Below are 23,229 nucleotides of genomic sequence, written 5' to 3'. Positions count from 1 at the left end.
GGCATTTGCATACAAGTTACAGTGAACACGTTATCGTGTCTCCATAAGCTTCAGCCCTTTCACTGCTGCCGACACCTGAATCTGACCCGTGTCGTGTTTCTCTGCATATCTGGGGTGCACACTTCATAAATCGGGTCCTCACGTAAGCTGGTTGCCGGTTCTCGTCCACAGTCATGAAGTTATTGATGTAGAAGACGTCCTTCCACCAGTACTTTCTGCAGCCGTCAGATATGGCGCTGGCACCAAAGGCCAGAGGCCCTCGGGGGATCCAGCGCACTAGGGTCGCCAGTACCGCCGCCGTGATCGCAATCGGAGGGGTCAGCCTGAAGTAGAAGGTTTGAAATGATTAGTTTAGTTCATTAGAGAGCGGCTGGTGGCTTCATCGGAAGCTTACTAGTATCGCATTTGCTAAGTTGTGGGCTCGAACCCCGGACTTCTCTCCGATTCCCAGGAGTGGCCATTACCTGTCCCGGCAGTCCAAACACATAGGGCAAAGGTGACGGTTTTGGATGGTCCTATGCGCCTCCTGGTGTAGGCTCTTCCTGTTGCGTCTCTACGGTGGACGGTCCACCCGCGATCGGTGGTGGGGAATCTAAGAAGAGACCAAGGGTTCGTTCTCTTGTGCCATACAGACGCAGGTCTGTACATATCTGGGTGGATGCACAGAAGACTATAGTCTGTGCGCTCATAGGAGTCTGTTCAGGCTGTGGCATACTACTAGACTCTCTGCCAAATCAACTTTAGTACATCTATATGTTTTTTTATATATATATAATAAATGAAGCTGTTTGGTACGACGAGTATCACATTTTAGGATTATAACAATTACTGAATAAACCCTACTTAATATATAAAATGATAGATATATAAAATTATGAAATATATAATGTAATAAACATATGGAATAATTAGAATATAAATCCCAGTGGCAGTGCTTTTTCTTCCCTCATGTTGCCAAGCCGAGGTGTGTGTCACATTTGAAACAGATAGGAATGTGTGGATAAAACAATTGTTATAATCCTTAAAAAAAAAAGAACATACTCATTGTGGGATGGTGTGGATAAGATATTTGTTGTTATAATACTTAAAAAAAAAACTCCTTGTACTATATAACTTTATTATATACAGGAGAGAGTGAATGGTTTGAGGTAAAGGTGGGACTTCCTCAGGGATGTGTTATGTCACCCTGGCTGTTCAATCTTTACATGGATGGGGTGGTGCGAGAGGTGAATGCAAGGGTAGGGGGTCAGGGGTTGGAGATGATTAAAGAAAATGGAGAAAAGTGGGAGATGAGCCAGTTGTTGTTGGCTGACGACACTGCGCTTGCAGCAGGATCAGAGGAGGGATTGAGAAAGTTAGTGACAGAGTATGAGAAGGTGTGTGAAAGAAGGAAGCTGAAGATAAATGTGGGCAAAAGTAAGGTGATGAGATGTACAAGGGGAGAGAGTGACAGCAGGATGGAAGTGAGCATTAAGGGTGAAAGACTGGAGGAAGTGGATAGTTTTAGATACTTGGGTGCGAATGTGGCAGGAAAGGGAGGAGTGGGGTTGGAGGTAGAATGTAGATTGAGAGAAGCGAGTAGATGCCTTGGTGGATTGAAAAGTGTGATGAGAAATAGACATCTGGGAGTGGATGCTAAGAGGAGGTTATATGAAGGAGTGATTGCGCCAACAGCATTGTACGGGGCAAAAACATAGAACATGAGAGAGGAAGAGAGAAGGAGTCTGAATGTGCTTGAGATGAAATGTCTGAGAAGTATGATAGGGGTTACTAGGCTAGATAGGGTGAGAAATGAGGAGGTGAGGAGGAGAACAGGGGTAGAAAGGGAACTGGGAGAGAGGGTTGATGAAAGGGTATTAGGATGGCTTGGACACATGGAAAGAATGAGTGAAGAAAGATTAGTAAAAGAAGTGTGGAAGGCAGAGGTGGAAGGAGTGAATATGAGGTGGCGTCCAAGGATGAGATGGATGGATGGGGTGAAAGGAGCATTACAAAAGAGAGGAATGTCTGTGGAGGATGGTCGGGAGAGGATAGATGATAGGAATGAATGGAGAGGGGTTGTGTATAGATGATGCTGTGATGCATGAGGGGGAGTAGGTGGGGGATGGGGGGTGAGGAAGTATGTATGAGAAAAAAAAAAATAAAATAACGCAGCCCGAAGGGATTTCTCCCCGTGTTTTCCTTTTCTGCATGAGGGGACGGAGAGGGGCGGTCGCCGAATTTATGAAGCGGCCTTGCTGTGGATGTGCTGTGTCTTGCGACACTGCTTCTGACCCAGGGCAGTGGACAAGATGCAGGGATGACCCGTCATCTAGGAGGTGCCAAGATAAGAGGGAGGGAGGAGGGTGGAGGGGAGTGGAATATATAGGAAATGGAATGGGTGGGAGTGGTTTCTATGTCTTTTTCTTTTTAGCTACCACCCATGTAGGGGGAAAAGCCTTTGGTACATATATGTATGTGTGTATGTATGTATGTATGTATGTATGTATGTATGTATGTATGTATGTACGTATGTATGTATGTATGTATGTATGTATGTATGTATGTATGTATGTATGTATGTATATAGAGAATAAAAAAGTCAAATAGCAGATAGATGTGAAGCAAGAGAAAGATGCATGTGCTGAGGTTGATTTGGCACGACTTATGCCACACACTGAGCGGACTCCTTGCAGCGCACAGATTGAGAGAAGCGAGTAGATATACATGTGGTGTGCATGTAGAAGATTTTTTTTTTGTCTACTCTTTACCCCCCCCCCCCACACCCACACCCACCCACACACACATCTTTACTAGTTTATCAGACTCGGATGGCGAGATATTCATCTTTATTGTAAATAATACCAGAAGTTTAGATTAATATGATGTTCGGTAGATTATGCAGATTGCAGAATCGGTACCTCGTAGAAAGATAAATATTCCAATTGACTGAGCCTGAAAAGATTTAATCCCCGTTGACCCTTCCCTCCGGGGAAAAAATGTAATGGGTTTGGGGTAATTTCCCCTAGTTGAGAATCCGTGGTGTATATGTAGTGTATGTAGCGAATGTGCTAGAATGACATTATGATTGTGGGTGTGAGTGTGCATGTGTATAGACACACACCGTGCATATAGACATACCTGATGACTATGGACATAGTACATGACAGTGTTGAACCGTCCCGTGTTGTGGGTGTGAGTGTGCATGTATACAAACACACACCATGCATGTAGACATACCTGATGACCCTATGCACATAGTACATGACAGCGTTGAACCGTCCCGTGTTGTGGGTGTGACTGTGCATGTATATAAACACACAACATGCATATAGACATACCTGATGACCCTATGCACATAGTACATGACAACGTTGAACCGTCCCGTGTTGTGGGTGTGACTGTGTATGTATATAAACACACAACATGCATATAGACATACCTGATGACCCTATTGACGTTGAACCGTCCCGTGTTACGGTTGTGAATGTGCATGTATATAAACACACAACATGCATATAGACATACCTGATGACCCTATGCACATAGTACATGACAGCGTTGAACCGTCCCGTGTTGTGGGTGTGAGTGCGCATGTATATAAACACACACCATGCATGTAGACATACCTGATGACCCTATGCACATAGTACATGGCAGCGTTGAACCGTCCCGTGTTGTGGGTGTGAATGCGCATGTATATAAACACACAACATGCATATAGACATACCTGATGACCCTATGCACATAGTACATGACAGCGTTGAACCGTCCCGTGTTGTGGGTGTGACTGTGCATGTATATAAACACACAACATGCATGTAGACATACCTGATGACCCTATGCACATAGTACATGGCAGCGTTGAACCGTCCCGTCCGATCCAGCTCTCTCATGACGCCGTATACAACGAGGAGTCCGCTCATGAAGAAAAAGGAATCCACGCTGATGGTGGCGTTGGCAACGATCTGGTACATGAGGGTACTCGTCTTCTGTGGTGGTGAGTGGTTCAAATAGTGATAGGTGGATAAAGCTGAGGACATGAGCACCGCATTATGTATGTTAATTTATATTTGTGTCTCTTTAACGCCATTCAACTCCGATGGCAAGATTCTTGTCGTCATTTGGTCAAATAAAACAAAAAATCATAATAAAACAGCAAAATGTTTGATCAGAAAAATATGACGTCAGCAGTCCTCGCTTCGCTCGCTTGCGAGCGAAGCGAGGACTGCTGACGTCATATTTTTCTGATCAAACATTTTGCTGTTTTATTATGATTTTTTGTTTTATGACCAAATGACGACAAGAATCTTGCCATCGGAGTTGAATGGCGTTAAAGAGACACAAATATAAATTAACATACATAATGCGGTGCTCATGTCCTCAGCTGCTGTAGTATATGCAAGTGAAGCTAGAATTCCCTTACATAGATTCTCTACTGTACTTGATAACCTTCTGATCCATTATTTTTCCCTTATATGGAATCGAGTCGAATAATTATCTCTGGGTCATCCACGGCGAACACAGTAGTAACTGGAAAGTCGCACTAATTCTTTACTTCATTAGTTTGTTTCAACGTGTCACAGTGCACTGTAGTGGGAAGGAATTGAACTGTCTTTGAGTGCGTGTGTGTGTGTGTGTGAGTGTGTGTGTGTGTGTGTGTGTGTGTGTGTGTGTGTGTGTGTGTGTGTGTGTGTGTGTGTGTGTGTGTGTGTGTGTGTGTGTGTGTGTGTGTGTGTGTGTGTGTGTGAACAACTAATCCCATCGTGACAGTCTGACAGGGAATCGAACTCGGACCTATCCTAAATTAGTTGAGGACAGTTCTCACAATATCGTTTAGGGTGAGCATAAAAACGAAGGAGAAAGCGAGATACCATAAAGCAGTTCTATTTAGGTGCGAAATTATATATTATCTGATGAGAAGGTGTACTAAAAGTTTACGAGGATCGGAAGATACATTTGGTGACATCATAAGAACATAAGAATGAAGGAGACTGCAAGAGACCATAAGGCCTACACTAGGCAGCTCCGTATCCATCACCACCTGTCATCCCACCCATCCATAAAGTTGTCTAATCGTTTCTTAAAACAACGGATAGTTTCAGCGCCTACTACATAACTATTAAGTCTATTCCATTCGTTGACCACCCTATTAGTAAACCAATTCTTGCCTATTGTCCAGTTTAAATCCATTACTGCGAGTCCTACCTGTTGTTTTAATATGATGACCTTGTTTGCATCACCCTTGTTAAAGCCTTTGGTCCACTTGAATACCTCTATTAGATCACCCCGCACTCTGCGTCTTTCCAGAGAGTGGAAGTTAAAGTGCCTAAGCCTCTCTTCGTAAGGCAAATTTCTGAGTCCATGTACCATTTTGGTCATTCTTCTCTGTACTGATTCATAGACATTGAAAAAAAAAAAATCTTTTTATAAGCCACAGTCAACACAATGCCAGCCTCAACTTCGGTAATGAGGCTGAGGCAAGCAGTCTATTGTGCCAAAGTTCCTAAGTGCATTATCCCTGGATTTGACTCAGCCTGATGAAAAGCATTGGTGTGAACTCACTTTAGATTCCTCGATGAGGTTGGAGGAGAACCAGAAGCTGAATAGAGTCTGATGTCCGTAGACGACCCAGCACATTGAGAGCACCCTGGAGGAGGAGAGAACGGCGAACTTGGTGAGTTGTATCCATCTTCCGCCTATCGGGTTACCTAAACTTAGCAGTCTTGTCCTTCCTATGACATATGCATATGTATTAAGGCATTAAACTCCGATGACAATATCCTTGTCATTTGGTCAAATAAAACCAAAAATCATAAAACACCAAAATGTTTGATCAAACACCAGAAAAATATGACGTCAGCAGTCCTCGCTTCGCTCGCGAGCGAGTGAGCGAAGCGAGGACTGCTGACGTCATATTTTTCTGGTGTTTGATCAAACATTTTGGTGCTTTATGATTTTTGGTTTTATTTGACCAAATGACAAGAATATTGTCATCGGAGTTTAATGGGTTAAGACGCGGGTAAAAGGAAAGAACACAGGAGAGAGTTTGAAAAGTTTTGATCTATCTAACGTTTCGGATATAGACCCTTCTTCAGTACCTCTGAAAGGTTTATGCTCGAAACGTTCGAAATAAAAAAAAATTATCATGCTCTCTTTTGTGTTGTAGGAGAGAGGCCAAACGCAGAGTATGGGATCCAATGTATTCAACGTTTCGCCCAGCAGGAGAGAAACAAACATGTTGAAACACAAAGGCAAAAGCCGACAAGACTGTGAGAATCAACACCGTGTGAGATCGAAACCTTTATTGGTACGACGTTTCGCTTGTTACAGCTTTTTCAAGTACTTGAAAAAGCTGTAACAAGCGAAACGTCGTACCAATAAAGGTTTCGATCTCACACGGTGTTGATTCTCACAGAAACAAACATAAAACTGTGTTATTTCTGAAGAAGCCCTGCAGGGTGAAACGTCAAATATATTGGATCCCATACTCTGCGTTTGGCCTCTCTCCTGCAGTGCTGTTGCAGTCGCTGCTGATTTTACTCTCTTCTGTGTTCTTTCCTTCTACCTCCATCTTATACCTGTCAATATGGACTACTCTCAGAATGCATTTTCTTTGCACAATTACACATAACCAAGACCCAATGAGAGGTCTATTGATGGCGCATTTGCTTACGTCATTTGGAGGTCGAAACTTCACACTAGACCCTGCGATTAATCGATTGCTACCAGTGACGTCATGCGCTAACTGGGAGAGATTTTAGTTCATATAAATCAAACCTCCTCTCTACGGACTTAATTTGACGCACTCGCATGAGAATCTTAATAATAACGCACTCTTTCGTCTTAGTGAAAAGTTAGTGCTGTAATTTATCTAACATTAGAAAACGAGCATGGTGGTCCTGTCCACATCTTTTATCATACTTTATGTTGTTCTCTTCGACGGTGGCGAGAGCAAAGCCTTCCCTTATTTCGGGAGAGGTGAAATGCCTCCGTATTACACTTAACATTACATCAATATAATATCTTGGCACCACGGAGGGAGAGGAGGGGGGAAAGGGGAAGAACAGATAGAAATAACGGAAGGAAGAGAGAGAGAGATAGGCTGCCGGGCTGCACTCACGTCAAAGATGAGGCAAACCCGTGTGCGTTTCTCGCTGTGTAGGTTTTACTGCCAGTGAACAGTTGCCAGATGTCGCTAGCCATTTATAGAATCGTCCTGTTTTCAAAAAAGGATGTGTTTGTTGGATAATCATTTCACTTTGTGTTAAATTAATAATTAACAATTAGACTCTATAGGTAACGTTTATTCTAGTTCTAGTTTGGTATATAATTTCAAATATGATAATGATGCCATAAGATAGCGCTGTGCAGGAATTTGCAAATAGAAGTACGTGTATCTGCAAACATATAGTCACGTGCTGGGAGGTTGGTACGATGCATTGCATGTAGCTAGATAATGTAGGCCCTTGTGGACACTTAGTTGTAAGCCGAGGTATTTAATATATACTATAATAAGGAACAATGTGCCTCTGTGTATACTTCTTTCTGTGTGTGGTTGTGTACGTAATGTCTGACAAATAAGATACGCCGGAAAAATGATCTTCTAGAAAAAGTGAAGATGAAAATAGTGTGATTCAAAACTTCAACATTAAAAAAGACTAGGTAATAAAATCCTTATATGTCATTTGACAGTGACTAGGATGCGCTTTTGGTTTAAAATATAACAATTGAAAATGTTATATCAAAAGTAATCGCCTAAGCAACGAAATAATAAATTTATTTCGAAAAAATGTGCATTTTGATTTATTAATAAATAGTTAAAGGAGATCGAAATCGAATAACACGCAAATGAAATTACTGTAATAGCAAGCTATAAATGATGGAATTATTTGGAAGTTAAGAGAAATCAGAATCCCGTGATTTTCAGGGGCGTTTACACTAGTATTTCATAATCTTCCTAAATAATAGATAAAAAGTAACTGTATTCTAAAATAAAGGCAATTACCTAGAGAACATTTATTTGAATGCCTCATGCTAAATTGTTTTCATTAATTATTAGTTAGTATTTATTTGTGATTGATTTGAAATAAGTTAGGTATAGGAAATGAAACAGTAATATGGAAACATCAATGTATTTTAGCATTTGGTACATTTTTAATATGTTTAAGGCTAAATTCCTTTTCCTTTATGTTATCTTGCCTTTCAGTAAGGCAGCTTTGCCTCTTGGTTGGCCAAACTGACGCCTAGCAATGGTCGTTGGCTGACGAGGAATTTTTCTCTTTGCCGCCTCCGATGCCTTAAAAATAGTGCAACGTGCAGTCAGAAGGAAAGTAGTAACCTGCGCAGGATTTCTGCAGGCTTTCAGCCTCTGTTCAAATACCGCAAAGGAGCTGAGCATGCAGGTGGTTTTAGTTCTCTTTAATTCTCTATTGATCATGCTTGTGAACTCATCAATGCTGGTGTCAATTGATTGATTTTCATTTGTTGTCTCTGCGGAGGTCTCGATAACGACAGCTACATCTCCTTGCTCATCGTCACATGCAGCTGGTTCTTTATTACCATGAGATACTGCATTAACAGGTGTATCAGCAAATAAGCCATCTAAAAAATTCGATGTCGGCATCGGTTTGTCGCCGTATATCACCTTATACAAGACTTCTTTTTCAGCAACAGTGCAGGCGTATAGTTGTGGAAGGCGAACTGCGCTGTACTGCGACGCTGCTAATTGATGTTTGCAAACGCTTCCTGTGTTTCCACAGAGGCAGCTGCACATGCCGATTGAGAGGTCCACATTGTAACAAATGCCCTCTTGTGAAGCTGACTTAACCGTATAAACTGTTCCTCCAGCATGAGTGACAGCGCACATTGGAATGGTGCTGGTGGAAGGTTCGCAAGAACTGTCCTTTTTGAGGAGGACATCTGACAACCGTAGACGAAGGTAATTGTTGTAAACGTCAGCCATTACCAACAGCAGCTGTGCACCGTTGTGTGCCTTGTTCCTGTACACAATTAGGAAATAATCATTACAATTATGAATTTGTTAATTACAAGAATTCCTATTATTAAAAATTTACATTAAAATTACGCTCCAATCTAAGGCTAAAGTAAGTGGGTTGCATACATCAAACATCTAAAATCAAGTATTTAACCCCTACCATACGGTGCCGCACACGTAGGCGTCATGAGGAGCAAGTGGATTCGCGACGCTACCATATCGGAGTCTTGATTATATTTATTATAGTCGCCCCTGTGTTTTTACATTCTCCCTAATCTGCTTTTAATCACATTCTCTGTGGTTTTCAAAATTCACGGGTGAAAGAGAGAACGATAGATATAAGCGGTGACTATATTTTATGATGCGAGTATTATTACGACACGTCGTACGGCTGGCAGCTAATGCTGCCCACGAGATTTAAGTCCCGTAGTGAAGTGGAGTTGCTGCAAATGACATATAAGGATTTTATTACCTAGTCTTTTTTAATGTTTAAGTTTTGAATCACACTATTTTCATCTTCACTTTTTCTAGAAGATCGTTTTTCCGGCGTATCTTATTTGTCAGACATCACGTACACAACCACACACAGAAAGAAGTATACACAGAGGCACATTGTTCCTTATTATAGTATATATTAAATACCTCGGCTTACAACTAAGTGTCCACAAGGGCCTACATTATCTAGCTACATGCAATGCATCGTACCAACCTCCCAGCACGTGACTATATGTTTGCAGATACACGTACTTCTATTTGCAAATTCCTGCACAGCGCTATCTTATGGCATCATTATCATATTTGAAATTATATACCTAACTAGAACTAGAATAAACGTTACCTATAGAGTCTAATTGTTAATTATTAATTTAACACAAAGTGAAATGATTATCCAACAAACACATCCTTTTTTGAAAACAGGACGATTCTATAAATGGCTAGCGACATCTGGCAACTGTTGACTGGCAGTAACACGTACACAGCGAGAAACGCAAAAGGGTTTGCCTCAATTTTGACGTGAGTGCTGCCGGGCTTCCGGCATGCAGGTATTTCCTGCGTCAGTTACTGACGGTTGGGGGGGGGGGGGTAGAGGCCATGTCGCCCAGACGAACAACGGAAAGGGAAAGTATGTGTATGTATGGGTGTGTCTTGGTTGAGGCAGAACTTAAACCTAATAACTTAAACCTATTTCTTTTTAACTTAACTCTAAGTTTCGAATCCATTGATAATTTTTAATTTGATGTGTGCCTATGCTCGCTTTTATTATTCATGAAGGGGGGGGGGTATAATTACGTCTGAAAAGAGGGGAGGGGTGTGATTACGTCTGAGATAAAAGGTTGGTGGGGGGACACGTCCCTCGGTCATGATTCTATTCCTACCGCTCAGTGGTAATCTAGCGTGCTCCGCATGTAGTGGGATTGTGTTGTCTGTGAGTGAACGTGAAGTTTCAGTGTTGATTTGTACGAGCTTCTCCCATATACGGGAGGCACGCTCGTGTAAGTAAATGTTCAGTGGTTGAATGTCAGCTTCCTCGCGTAGTGCTTGTGCTGTTTGATTGGTAAATAGGGGATGGGGGGGGGGAGAAATTGAGGGGTGTGAGTCCTCCACTCGCTGACCAGTCCCATGCGCTGTTTCCCCGACCCACCAATCAATTGACCAGGAAAACGAAGGGGCGGGGCTTAGTCACCCTCTGACCAGTCACATGTGCTATCGGCCTAATCTTTTGTCCAAGCGGATTCTGGGTCATGACATTCCTGAAGAACGCTACCTGAAGCCGTGGAGACAGGTGATAGTGCCGGGTCGATGGTCCTCTGAAATGTGGAAGAGCTTCAGCCAGTTGGTCCAAAGGGAAAAGGGCAGAAGGAAGCGGAGTGGTCCTGAGAATAGAAGGAGGAAGATCGTCTCAATTTCGAAGAGTCGTACACTTCCTTTCGTTATACTCGCGTATAGGTCGAATCATACCGGTATATATGTCGAGCACACCCGTGCATAACCAACATCTATAAACATAAGTAGATAGATCAAACGCTCTGAGGGTTTTTCCTGAATAGGTGACCTTTATAAAGACACACTGTCTCTAGTCCTAATGTTTACAGTGTTTTACACTATCAGCAAGCCTAGAGGTCTATTATACATAGTCACGTCCCGAATTTTGCCTCACCTTTCGCGAGTTCTGTCTTCTTGGTGTGCTGAATGTACAGGTCGACTGCGGCCCCGGCCAAAAGAAGAAAAAGCAAGAGACTCAACAGACAGCTGAAACAGAAAAAAGAAAGAAAAGGTGAACCAGGAGAGTATCGTTTGTAGCTCCAGGAATCAAGCAAGACGGAAAGCCACCGGCCAAACCCCAAAAACTACTTAACAGACCCAAGGACTGAGTGCCAGCATCGAGGTTGCATCCCTATTGGAGATGTTGAGAGAAAAGTCCCGATTAGGAGTTAACCGTGGGACTTCACCATGCACTGGTTCATCATCAGTGCTACCCGTCGCAGTATCCCTGTTTGTTATGGGAGAATCATCAAATGCTGTGGAGCTGTGGGCTTCCAGTAAGCGAATTATATCACTGTTGTTACTATTGTAAGTGCCACTGTTGCATTATTGATTATGCTTAACTTAAGCAGGTCAGAAAAATAAGACTCGTTTGTCTCTTATGGCCATCCCACGTACAGTTAGGGCACAAAGTATATTGCGACTCCTTCTTATATACATATATAGATAGTCGTAGCAGCTAAAAGAATTACATCACTGTATATATGCAGTCACGAACAAAATATTTACCCACCCAGACTTTTTCATGATAAAAAATTCAAATTCTTTGCCTGACATTTTTTTTTTAATCTATTCAAGAAAATTACCTAACTGTAAGTTAAATACTATCTAGGAAAATATATCACGTACTCGACAAAAATCATATTGACATTATGATCACTAGCATGGATCAAGACTATTACTCGTGGCTGTACATAAGAACATAAGTATGAATGAGACTGCAAGAGACCATAAGGCCTACACTAGGCAGCTCCGTATTCATCACCACCTGTCATTCCCCCCATCCATAAAGTTGTCTAATCACCCTTGTGTATGTGTATATGTAAGGGAAGTAACGGAATGACATTTACTGCAACATTTTGCTTATTACAATTAACCTACAGACTCTTAGAAAAACCTCTTTACTTACATCACGACGATGTCACTCGCATCAAACGTCAATTCCGATTTAGCCGTGGTGCAGTGAACGGCCACCGTCGCCCCCGGACTGTTAAGGTGATCCAGTACAGCCACCTGAAATGAACATAAGAACATAAGGACGAAGGAGACTGCAAGAGACCATAAGGCCTACACTAGGCAGCTCCGAACTCGAGGTGAAGCTGAACAGAGCGGTGGAACTCAAGGATCGGTGATGGCACCAGGCATGTTTGCTGCGTCGAGCAACCCAATCCATAGGACCCTTTAAGCTTAATAGAAATTCCTAGCGTTAACCAGAACGAAAGCCTAAGTGAAACAAAACTAGGTTGCAATTAAGTTGACGATTATTTTTGAATATTGCATTGATTTGTTTATTAATTTTTTTCTTTTCTTTTTTTTTTTGGGGTGGAGGGGAGGGGACAGACTTAGGCTAGTCTAAATTATCATACGACTCTGGAGTCTAAAATCCAACCTTTGGTTGAATAGAATTATCTGTAACGAATCCATATACTATAGACGTCTAGGATAAGAGTTCTTAAAATCTAAGATAAAGGAATCCAAATCTATACGAGTATGGAGTTCGATCTTAGATTATGAATTAGTCATACCATCATCCGACAGAGGAAAGTAAAACCAAGCTAGTGACGCCACTCGAAGTCGTACTGCCCCTTAGTAGGGCTGATTATAGTGATAAGGATGGCCCTAGTCTGTCTGACAAGTAGAGGTCCGTTTGTTTCATATGGAGAGCTCCCCTTGGTTATGGATTTCTCTTCCCAGACGACAAATGTACCTCACCTACCTGGAGGTCACCCTGGGTGCATCTGTCCGGCATACAGGTGCCGTAGTTTCTTGGAATGGGCAGGATCACCTCGGAACCCGAGATGTCCGGAACGCGTTGTGTCCGAGACCACAGTTCTTGCGTGTGTCCGCGTTGGTCCACGGACGAAGACATCTTCTTTAGGGTCGGGTCCTCTCCGACTGATGAGCTCTTTCGCGGAACTCTGTGCCCGGGGAGGAAAATAGAACTTTGGTCAGGATGGCCGCTGATTGGTTCCGTCACTTCCACTGCTGAGTTGCATGGCACGGAACACTACCCAACAATGAAAATTGAATACAAAGGAACAATATGTATATTATATGTATGTGTATGTGTGTGTGTGTGTGTGTGTGTGTGTGTGTGTGTGTGTGTGTGTGTGTGTGTGTGTGTGTGTGTGTGTGTGTGTGTGTGTGTGTGTGTGTGTGTGTATACCATTGGAACCAAATGTAGCAGCGTATTTGTAAATCACATGAAGACACAGCTTTTCATTCCGACAGTTATTTTCGTGTGACGTACGAAATGTTTAGAGCTAGAAAATACAAAGCCCATGACTATAGCTGAATAGAATCACCAGTGACGGTGATTTCACTAGCCCGGTTCGAATCTGACAATAGATTGATCTAAACACTTGAAATCCACATCTTTTGCCTACGTCACTGTCATCCTCCCTATTTTCCTGTATCATCTACGGTCGATGTCTACGACAACTATAGGAAAAAAATATGTATAAGGCCGTTGGTTACAGAGCGAGAGGCTGAGAAACAACACTGCTAGTTCACTGGAAGCTTTCACACTGTAAGAAACCTGATTTTATATATATAAGAATGGACGACAAAATGAATGGTAGGGTGGTGAGATAAACACCAAGAATCGTTGAAGTTTTAATTATTGACGTTTCGCTCTTAACAGAGCTTCTTCAGAGTGTACATACATGGTTAGAAAATCAGCAATATATACCTCCCAGCCCTGCCCTGCTGTAACCATCGGGATGGTTTTAAGCTGTCCAAAACGTCCGGCTGGATGGTCCTACAGGAGTTGAAGGGTACGAGAGGGAGGGATGGGGTGGGTTAAGGAGGGAACGCGGAATGATGCGAGGTATAAACTGTTGATTTTCTGACCATGTATGTACACTCTGAAGAAGCTCTGTTAAGGGCGAAACGTCAGTAATTAAAAATTTCAACGATTCTCGGTGTTTATCTCACCACCCTACCACTCATATATATATATATATATATATATATATATATATATATATATATGTCTGTGTGTGTGTTTGTGTATATATATATATATATATATGTGTGTGTGTGTGTGTGTATACATACATATATATATATATATATACAAACATATATATATATATATATGTATATATATATAAATTCTGTCCGGGGAATTCGAACTCGGGTCCCTTATTTGTCAACCATGAAGACCTACCTGTAGGAGACGAGGCAGTACTTCCCCAGGATGATGTCGTCTCCTTCGTCTGAGCTCTTGACGTCCAGGCACTCAGGGTAGGAGCCCAAGACGTACATGGGCCCCCCAAAAATCCCGTCTGTAACCTTCCCCCATGCGTCTACCACTACTCGGGAAAAAAGAATAAGAATTTAGTCCAGAAAAAGAAAAATGATTACTGCCTGGAAGAAAGAGGAAGATTTTTAGTCCAGAGAAAGAGGGGGGGAAACCTGTTTTCCAGAAAATAAGCGAGAGAATAGTACTCGCAAAAGAATAAAGACAATGTTCAGAAAAAGAGGGAAAATACAGCCTAGAAAAAAAACACGCAAATCTCCGGAAAATAAGAGGAATCCTCCGGTAAACCCATTCAACTCCGATGACAAGATGTCTTGTCATTTGGTCAAATAAAACAAAAAATCATAAAACACCAAAATGTTTGATCAAACACCAGAAAAATATGACGTCAGTCCTCCTCGCTTCGCTCGCGAGCGAAGCGAGGATTGACGTCATATTTTTCTGGTGTTTGATCAAACATTTTGGTGTTTTATGATTTTTTGTTTTATTTGACCAAATGACAAGACATCTTGTCATCGGAGTTGAATGGGTTAAAAGAGAGGGAGAGAGAGAGAGAGAGAGAGAGAGAGAGAGAGAGAGAGAGAGAGAGAGAGAGAGAGAGAACAGGCGTGGGGAAGAAGAGGTCGAGAATCTTGGTCAAAACCCAGTTGCAATGGGTTACAATGGCAGTCTCCCAAGAGAAGATGTTTTATTCTGCAACAAGGCCGAATGCAACAAAAGTCAGTGCGATATATAAGATTGGAGCCTTGCTCATAGCATCCTTAACCCTGTGTCTCCATTGTCTCAAAAATTGCTTTCACTTTGATTATGCTGTCCACCTGGGTTGATTCTTCTCATTTGTCCTTGATATCCTTCTCTCTCTCTCTCTCTCTCTCTCTCTCTCTCTCTCTCTCTCTCTCTCTCTCTCTCTCTCTCTCTCTCTCTCTCTCTCTCTCTCTCTCTCTCTCTCTCTCTCTCTCTCTGGTAGGATCAGGCATAAGTATGGAAGTAGAGGAGGAGAATGAAAGGATCTGGAATATTAGTATAATTATTTGCAGATGACACTATACTTGTGACTGATTCTGAGGAAAGGCTTAGACAGTTGGTGAATGGATTTGGCAGGATGTGTAAGAGAAGCGAGCTACGAGTGAATGTGGGTAAATTCAAAGTGATAAAACGTGCAAGGAATGTTGATGTGAGTGGTGATATCTGAGTACCCGGGGTCACATGCAGCAGTGAATGGAGGCGGTGATCCGGAGGTAATTTACAGGTGAAAGGAGGTAAGTAAACGTATGAATGGAAAATGTGATGAGTAACAGGTACTTAGAGACAATCAAGGGTGCAGGGCCAATTCTGTAGGTGCCAGAGTTCTGCAAGGCCTGACAGAGCCTGTCTTCCCTGTCATATTTCTATATACAGCGGGCAAAATAAAAAAATAATATTATACATATATATATATATATATATATATATATATATATATATATATATATATATATATATATATATATATATATATATATAATTCCATAAAAAAAAAGATAAATTGAAAAAACAAAATTGTTCCGCATTGCACCCCTGGAAACAAAAGCAAATGTACGAGGGAGTGATTGTGTCCGAAGGAACTCTAACGCAGCTACGTGACACAATCAAAGCTTAACGAAAATGATATTAAAAAACAACAATTAATAATAGATAAGATTAACATACGTTAGCTGCGCCAGCGGAACAACCTACTTTTAATCGACCACCAGGGTTTGGGTGACTGCAAAGCCTTCATCATTCGCGATAGATCTTCTTTGCATTTGGGGTTTGTCTTGTTGCTCTCGAGTGATGGCAGGTACATGTGGAGAAGATTGCTGCTACTAGTTCCACTCTTCCTCGGGTCTCTTGAGGAGGAGGAGGAGGAGGTGGAGGCGGGCTGGAGCCAACGCCAGAAAACTGGACTCCCGACATGTTCTGCAGGAAGTTACAAGAAGACGGTTATGACGTCATGACGCCAGCTCTGTCGTATCACAAACGCTCTCGCCTGAACGCCCCCAAGGAGCTGAATGTGCGAGGCCTCTTTTTTTCTTTTTTTATCAAACTTATATTTGTTTTATTTGCTTGTTTGTTTGTGCTTCGGGGAAGGCGCTGTTTCTATATAAACATTTTTCACGAATTAGTGCATTTCTGCCGATATTTGTATATTGATAATTTTCATTATTTTCCGTGACATCATGTCACTCTTGTCCCAGACTAAACCATTTCTCCCCCAATTTTGTCCACAATTTTCATTGGTCTGAATACAATTATGTCAGCTCTTTCCTGTCTTTTAATAAAGTTAATTATTTTTTAACATAACGGGAGAATCTATAAGTATTAGCCACAGGCATCTTGTCCCCAACAAACATATCAGAAAGATTGGCCAAAAATCGTAGTTTGTTGATGAATATAAAAGTGACTTTTCTCAACAAAAACTCTTGCCTGGAAGTAGTCCAAGGTAAGTAACATTGATGTTAGGTTAGTTCCTTTTTCACAATTACAACACACACACACACACACACATACACACACACACACACACACACACACACACACACACACACACACACACACACACACACACATATATATATATATACATATATATATACATATATATATTTATATATATATATATATATATATATATATATATATATATATATATATATATATATATATATATTTATCTCTCTATATATATATATACGACTTGACGGCGCTGTGGTACCGTTCGCAACAGCTAATCTAGCGTTCCGAGTTCGATTCCCGCCCAGGGCTGAAATAATTTCAGCATCGCTGCACTGTACTCCACCTCTCGTGGGAAAGGAGTTGTGTGTGTGTGTGTGTGTGTGCGGGTGTGTGTGTGTGTGTGTGTGTGTGTGTGTGTGTGTGTGTGTGTGTGTGTGTGTGTGTGTGTGTGTGTGTGTGTGTGTGTGTGTGTGCAAGGTCACAGTATTACCCATAGATGGGGCATATATGAGCTCCTCAGAGCTCTCATTCGGGAGGATAATACCTGCCTGTCACGAGTCCAACACGTGATCCAAGACCATGGTGAATCACAGACACACCAGACGCAAATGCACATGTCCACCCAGGCACCTCGTTTCCTTGTATTTAGACACAACCGGAATAACTTGGAGCTTGAAATAGCCAAGGCAAAAATCCTTATGGAAGTTATAAACTAGGTATAATTGGAGGAAAAGAGAGAGAGGACCCCACGAGTTTAGCTCATTTCCTGTATATTACAGTTAAGCAGACGCAGTTAGTTAAATACAGGCACTTCAACCACCGACATCTCAACTGAAGCCCCAACCCATCAACCCCCTTCCTTACTTCCTCATCTCTACCAAAGGGTCCCTCACTAGCGCCGCGTGAGGTTAACCCATTAAACTCTGATGACAAGATTCTTGTCATTTGGTCAAATAAAACAAAAAATCATAAAACACCAAAATGTTTGATCAAACACCAGAAAAATATGACGTCAGTCCTCCTCGCTTCGCTCGCGAGCGAAGCGAGGAGGACTGACGTCATATTTTTCTGGTGTTTGATCAAACATTTTGGTGTTTTATGATTTTTTGTTTTATTTGACCAAATGACAAGAATCTTGTCATCAGTGTTTAATGGGTTAAAAGGTGCCGCCTTCCCTTCCTGATCTCCTCTGGGCACCGCCACGCCTAACAGAGTTTCATAACATAGACACCACCTCCTGTTTTATGTGTGAGCTGATCTCCTCTGGGCACCGCCACTCCTGACAGAGTTTCATAACATAGACACCACCTCCTGTTTTATGTGTGAACTGTCCTGGACCGCCACTTCATGCCCACTAAGGGCCCACCGCAAGGAACTATCACCGGGGTTTGACTGCGAATCTCTTTCTGCCGGCTTTGACAGACACCCGACGCACCCTCGACAGTAATTGTGGTTATTGATATATCATGACAAAAACTGAGGGAAGAATTGAATGAGGTTATGGAATATAAAAAGATATCCTATACGAGAGTTGACACCTTGACGTGATGGATAGGCTTGATTATTGAAATAAAATATACTAATAATGCATCCCTTTCTATGTATCTTAAATGCTCTGTAATATACTAAATAGCTATATTTTTCATGACTGAAATATTATTTTTGCATTAGTTATACTATAAACATATCTCAATATTTTCCTTGTGTTCAATACTGTAATTTTGAATAGGTCCTAAAATTCCACAAAGTACTCATTTTTCTATCAGAAAAGAAACCATAGCATTACATCCAAAGATAATCATACGTTACCGAAAAAAAAACATATACACAATTATGACATTCTACACGGCAGTGTAGAAAACGCGGCAGCTGACTCCAGTAGATCAGTGATAAAAGAGTCAACAGTCATTCTAATGAGCTAATGACCCCTGGAACACGCTAATTACCCTTGGCTGGAACTATTTGAAAAGAAGTGTATGTGACAAGCAGAGGTGTACGGAACAAGGTTAGTGGGTTCAGCATTACTCAGCGCAGGCGCTGAGTAATGCTGAATCCACCAACCTTGTTCCGTACACCTCTGCTTGTCACATACACTTCTTTTCAAATAGTTCCAGCCAAGGGTAATTAGCGTGTTCCAGGGGTCATTAGCTCATTAGAATGACTGTTGACTCTTTTGTCACTGATAGGCAACTGGAGTCGGCTGCCGCGTTTTCTACACTGCCGTGTAGAATGGGAGAGTGTTGCCATACTGGGGCATACGTTTTTCTCGGGTGTGTGCCGACTTTCATAGCAAGACATACTTGTCAAACTTTGACAAAATGTTGGTTCTAGTTTTTTATTATACATTCTTGAATGTATATAAGGCCCTCATGCCCTAACATGTTCAGTAAAATATAAAGATTCTTTTTTATATTATTATCGCAAAAAGAAAGCTGAAACTTTAGCGTAGAATTTTTTCTACACCGTAAAATCGTATCTTTTGGGGTACAATATTGTACAAGTAACATAATCACCAATAAAAGTAATATATTTTGATGCACCATTTATTATTTGATAACTAGTTATATGGTTTTTAAAAAACCGCTTGAGTTTTTAAATGTTTTGAACAGCCCGCTAATATGTAGGAAAATTTTCCTCGCGCAGTTGCCACATGCCGCTATTTTTCAACGTTTTGGTACTAAATTCTACGAAACGGCAGGGAGGACAGTGGTAGAAAGATTATGAGAGACAGGATGAGTTGACAGTGGGTAAAGGATAAAAACTCAGACAATCTCGTTTGTTGCGGAAGCAGAGACAAGATAAAGTGAATTAGTATTGTTTATCTCTACGGACCAAAAACCACACTTAGCTCAAGGTCAGCTAATACTGCAAGCCGTCACTGTTCCTTCATGAGCAAAGGGAGTGTGTGATTCACCATTCATCATAGTTTTGGATCACGCGTTGGACTCGCGATCGACAGATATTTCCCTCCCGAAAGAGAGCTCAAGAGTTCATATATGACCGATCTATGGGTAATGCTGTGACCTTACATGCGCGCGCGCACGCACACACACACACACACACACACACACACACACACACACACACACACACACATTTCCCAGCCCACGAGAGTTGGAGTAACGACTCGCAGCGCAGAGATATTGAAATTCTTCCAGTCCTGGGCGGGATTCGAACCCGGACCGCCATGTTGGCGGCCACGAACGCTACCACCGCGCCATCGAGTCGCGTGTGTGTTTGTGTTAAAATGATGGCACACTAGGCTAGCGTGCCACTTGCTTCCGCCACTTCGCTGGAATATTCTAGACTCCCGTAAGAACATTCGGCTTCTCACTCTATGACGTCAGCAAGAGTAATTTGACATTTGGAAATTCGAAAAAAACGAAAGATCGTAACCGAAGTCGTTTCTGCTCAAACCAAGTAGCAAAAGCAAATAGCAGCACGCTAGCGAGATATGCCAAAGTGTGCCGCCACCTTTAGTTCTTCTGGCAAAAGACGGTCGATTCTCCTCAGGTGAAGGGTCGTCTCCGGTCTCGAAGGGGTCTCGACCAGACGAGATACTCTTTCAGACCCAAGACCGCCTGTGTTCAGCGAGGTTCGTTGTTGTTGTTGTTGTTGTTGTTGTTGTTGTGTGTGTGTGTGTGTGTGTGTGTGTGTGTGTGTGTGTGTGTGTGTGTGTGTGTGTGTGTGTGTGTGTGTGTCTTTGGTTCACGTGCTGAACCCGCGATCGACAGCTATTTCCCTCCCGGAAGCGAGCTCAAAGCTCGTATGATCGATCTATGGGTAATGCTGTGACCTTACACGCACCCTCCCTCCAACTCCCCGCCCACGAGAGTTGGAATAACGACTCGAAGCGCAGCGATACTGAAATTATTTCAGCCCTGGGCAGGATTCGAACCCGTACCGCCGTGTGTGTGTGTGTGTGTGTGTGTGTGTGTGTGTGTGCGCGCGCGCGCGCGTAATATGTGCAACCTCGCAGCATTGCTCATAGATCGGACTATGCGGTCTGTGAAAGAGAGGAATATAGCTGTCGATCATGGGTCCAGAACGTGGTCCAAGCCCAGGGTAAATGTTGTGCTCGTCTATGGAAAGAAAATGGATTGAGTCCGATAAGATAAGAACTGAATTATTTCCCAATGGGTCCTGCCCCCGACTTCGGAACCACAACCTAAACTATCCTAACCTTACCCAACCTGATCTGACCTGGAATAACCTAACCTTCTGTGACATACCATAGAATTGGTCAACTTACAAGGGGAGCACGGACGACCACAACGTCAGAATGTCGATGGAAAATCATACAGTTAGGGGGTGTGGAGGGATCTGCAGCAGTCGGGGGGGGGGAGTGAAGAAATAGAACCCGATGGGTAAATATGTGGTACATTTGCATTACACCGCACAAGGTCAGATTTTGGATGAGTAAATGAAATCCTCATGATTGAGTTATCGACTGCAAACTGTCTAAGTATAGGGCACATTTGAAGAGTGATAAGGTGATAAGGTATAAGCTTATCTGATGGGGATCCGTGGAAACGTAGATTAAACTCCGATGACAAGATGTCTTGTCATTTGGTCAAATAAAACAAAAAATCATAAAACACCAAAATGTTTGATCAAACACCAGAAAAATATGACGTCAGTCCTCCTCGCTTTGCTCGCTTGCGAGCGAAGCGAGGAGGACTGACGTCATATTTTTCTGGTGTTTGATCAAACATTTTGGTGTTTTATGATTTTTTGTTTTATTTGACCAAATGACAAGACATCTTGTCATCGGAGTTTAATGGGTTAATAGTATGGGAGCGCTGACCGCGGCCAAACTAAAGCGGAACGCACCGAGGAACGCGCCCAGCTCTGCACGTAAGCACTGTAGGAACCTGCAGTAGATGACGGATGCCAAGTGATGATGTCAAATGCTAAAGGGATATCAAAGAAACTAGGAAGCAGAACCACGCACGGAATTACATAAATCGTGGAGGTGATTTTAAAGAAATTAGGAAACAGAATTTCATAAATTATCATATTAAGTGCTGAAGTGATCTCAAAGAAATTAGGAAACAGAATCACATAAGCTGAAGATCCATGACCAAACAGTTATGAGTGGCTGCAAATATAAAGAATCCATAACGGTGGGCAGTTGCAACGAGTCGGACCGCGTCAAGTGGCTGCAGGAAAATTAGTCCCTTGCCTTACCTCTTCCTTTGAGCCATAAATCAGTAATCCTGTGTTTTCCCGGGGCACGGATACTCTTGGACATCCTTAGGTCAGATTCTAGGGCGACTTCTTACCTAAAGCTGACGACACGACGTATTGGAATTGACGGTCGAGTTCTCCTCCACCGCCGTCGTCGTCCTCGACGGTAACGTTTTTAAATCCCGACGACCAGTTGTCAGCTGAAGTGGACGACGACGACCTCACAGGGTGGCTGCAGACTACCACCAGGACCAAAAGTCCCCAGCCCCAGACCCGCGTCGAGAGGCGACGGGGGCTGCAATGAGGTGGGCTGAGTCCTGGGCCTATCATAGTCCTGAGACTACTGAAGACGGACACGAGACTGAGACTGAGGTGGAGGGGGAATAGCGGCTTGAAAAGGCTACGGTACATCTGCTGATAATTAATCGCCTTATCGCATCTCTCAAAGGAGAGAACACTCAGCATCACCCATTGGGAGCGTTTACACCGTGGGACCGACCCTTCACCCACACGCCGATGCCAATACTCACGGTTCCTCAGATCACGCGTCCATGTAGTCCTCGAAACTGCGTGATCCAAGTGTAGTGGTCGAGTGGACCAAGGCGTCGGCTTCTGGTGGCGAAAAACATAGGTAGCGCACATAGTCTTTAGTCTCTGAGCTTTGACAAAGGCTATTGTGCCTAACCACCTCGCAAGGCGGGTAACGGCTGAAATTATTATTATATAAAGGACTAAATAAGGTTTTCCTATGGTAACTAGACGTGTGGCCTTTTTTATCTTTTCCTCATTTTTTGTTAAATATATAAAAATTATTTTCTATCCCTGCAAGTAGACTATTCAATGAACGTGGCTGGCGCCAGTTCCCAACCTTGATAAGGTCATCATATTAAGACAATAGAGCAGGACTCGTAGTAATAGATATGAATTGGACAAATGTAAATAGATTAAGAAGGAAATAGGCAAGAATTGGTTTACCGATACAGTGGTTAACGAATGGAATAGACTTAGTAATAATACCGTGAGCATTAATACTATTAGTTGTTTTAAAAGGTTAGATAAC

General features: G+C 42.4%; 1 protein-coding gene across 1 annotated transcript in view; it reads right to left on the bottom strand.

Moving 5' to 3' along the window:
* Positions 1–22,547, bottom strand: part of LOC143032001 (nose resistant to fluoxetine protein 6-like) — a 33,649-nt gene extending 11,102 nt beyond the window's left edge. The window contains exons 1-10 of the mRNA XM_076196444.1: positions 22,265–22,547; positions 16,221–16,442; positions 14,412–14,556; positions 12,957–13,158; positions 12,150–12,253; positions 11,136–11,227; positions 10,743–10,851; positions 5,545–5,629; positions 3,811–3,971; positions 143–323 (exon numbers count right to left, since the gene is read on the bottom strand). Of these exons, the coding sequence (XP_076052559.1) occupies positions 143–323; positions 3,811–3,971; positions 5,545–5,629; positions 10,743–10,851; positions 11,136–11,227; positions 12,150–12,253; positions 12,957–13,158; positions 14,412–14,556; positions 16,221–16,442; positions 22,265–22,499 (1,536 nt within the window). The 5' untranslated portion in view covers positions 22,500–22,547. The remainder of the gene's footprint in view (positions 1–142; positions 324–3,810; positions 3,972–5,544; positions 5,630–10,742; positions 10,852–11,135; positions 11,228–12,149; positions 12,254–12,956; positions 13,159–14,411; positions 14,557–16,220; positions 16,443–22,264) is intronic.
* Between the last annotated feature and the right edge of the window lie 682 nt (positions 22,548–23,229).

The sequence above is a fragment of the Oratosquilla oratoria genome, chromosome 12 (genome assembly GCF_046742065.1).
Source record: "Oratosquilla oratoria isolate Oo_2021 chromosome 12, ASM4674206v1, whole genome shotgun sequence".
Classification (NCBI taxonomy): domain Eukaryota; kingdom Metazoa; phylum Arthropoda; class Malacostraca; order Stomatopoda; family Squillidae; genus Oratosquilla; species Oratosquilla oratoria.
Note: the sequence above shows the minus strand (reverse complement) of the source record. Positions and strands in the feature narration are given on the sequence as shown.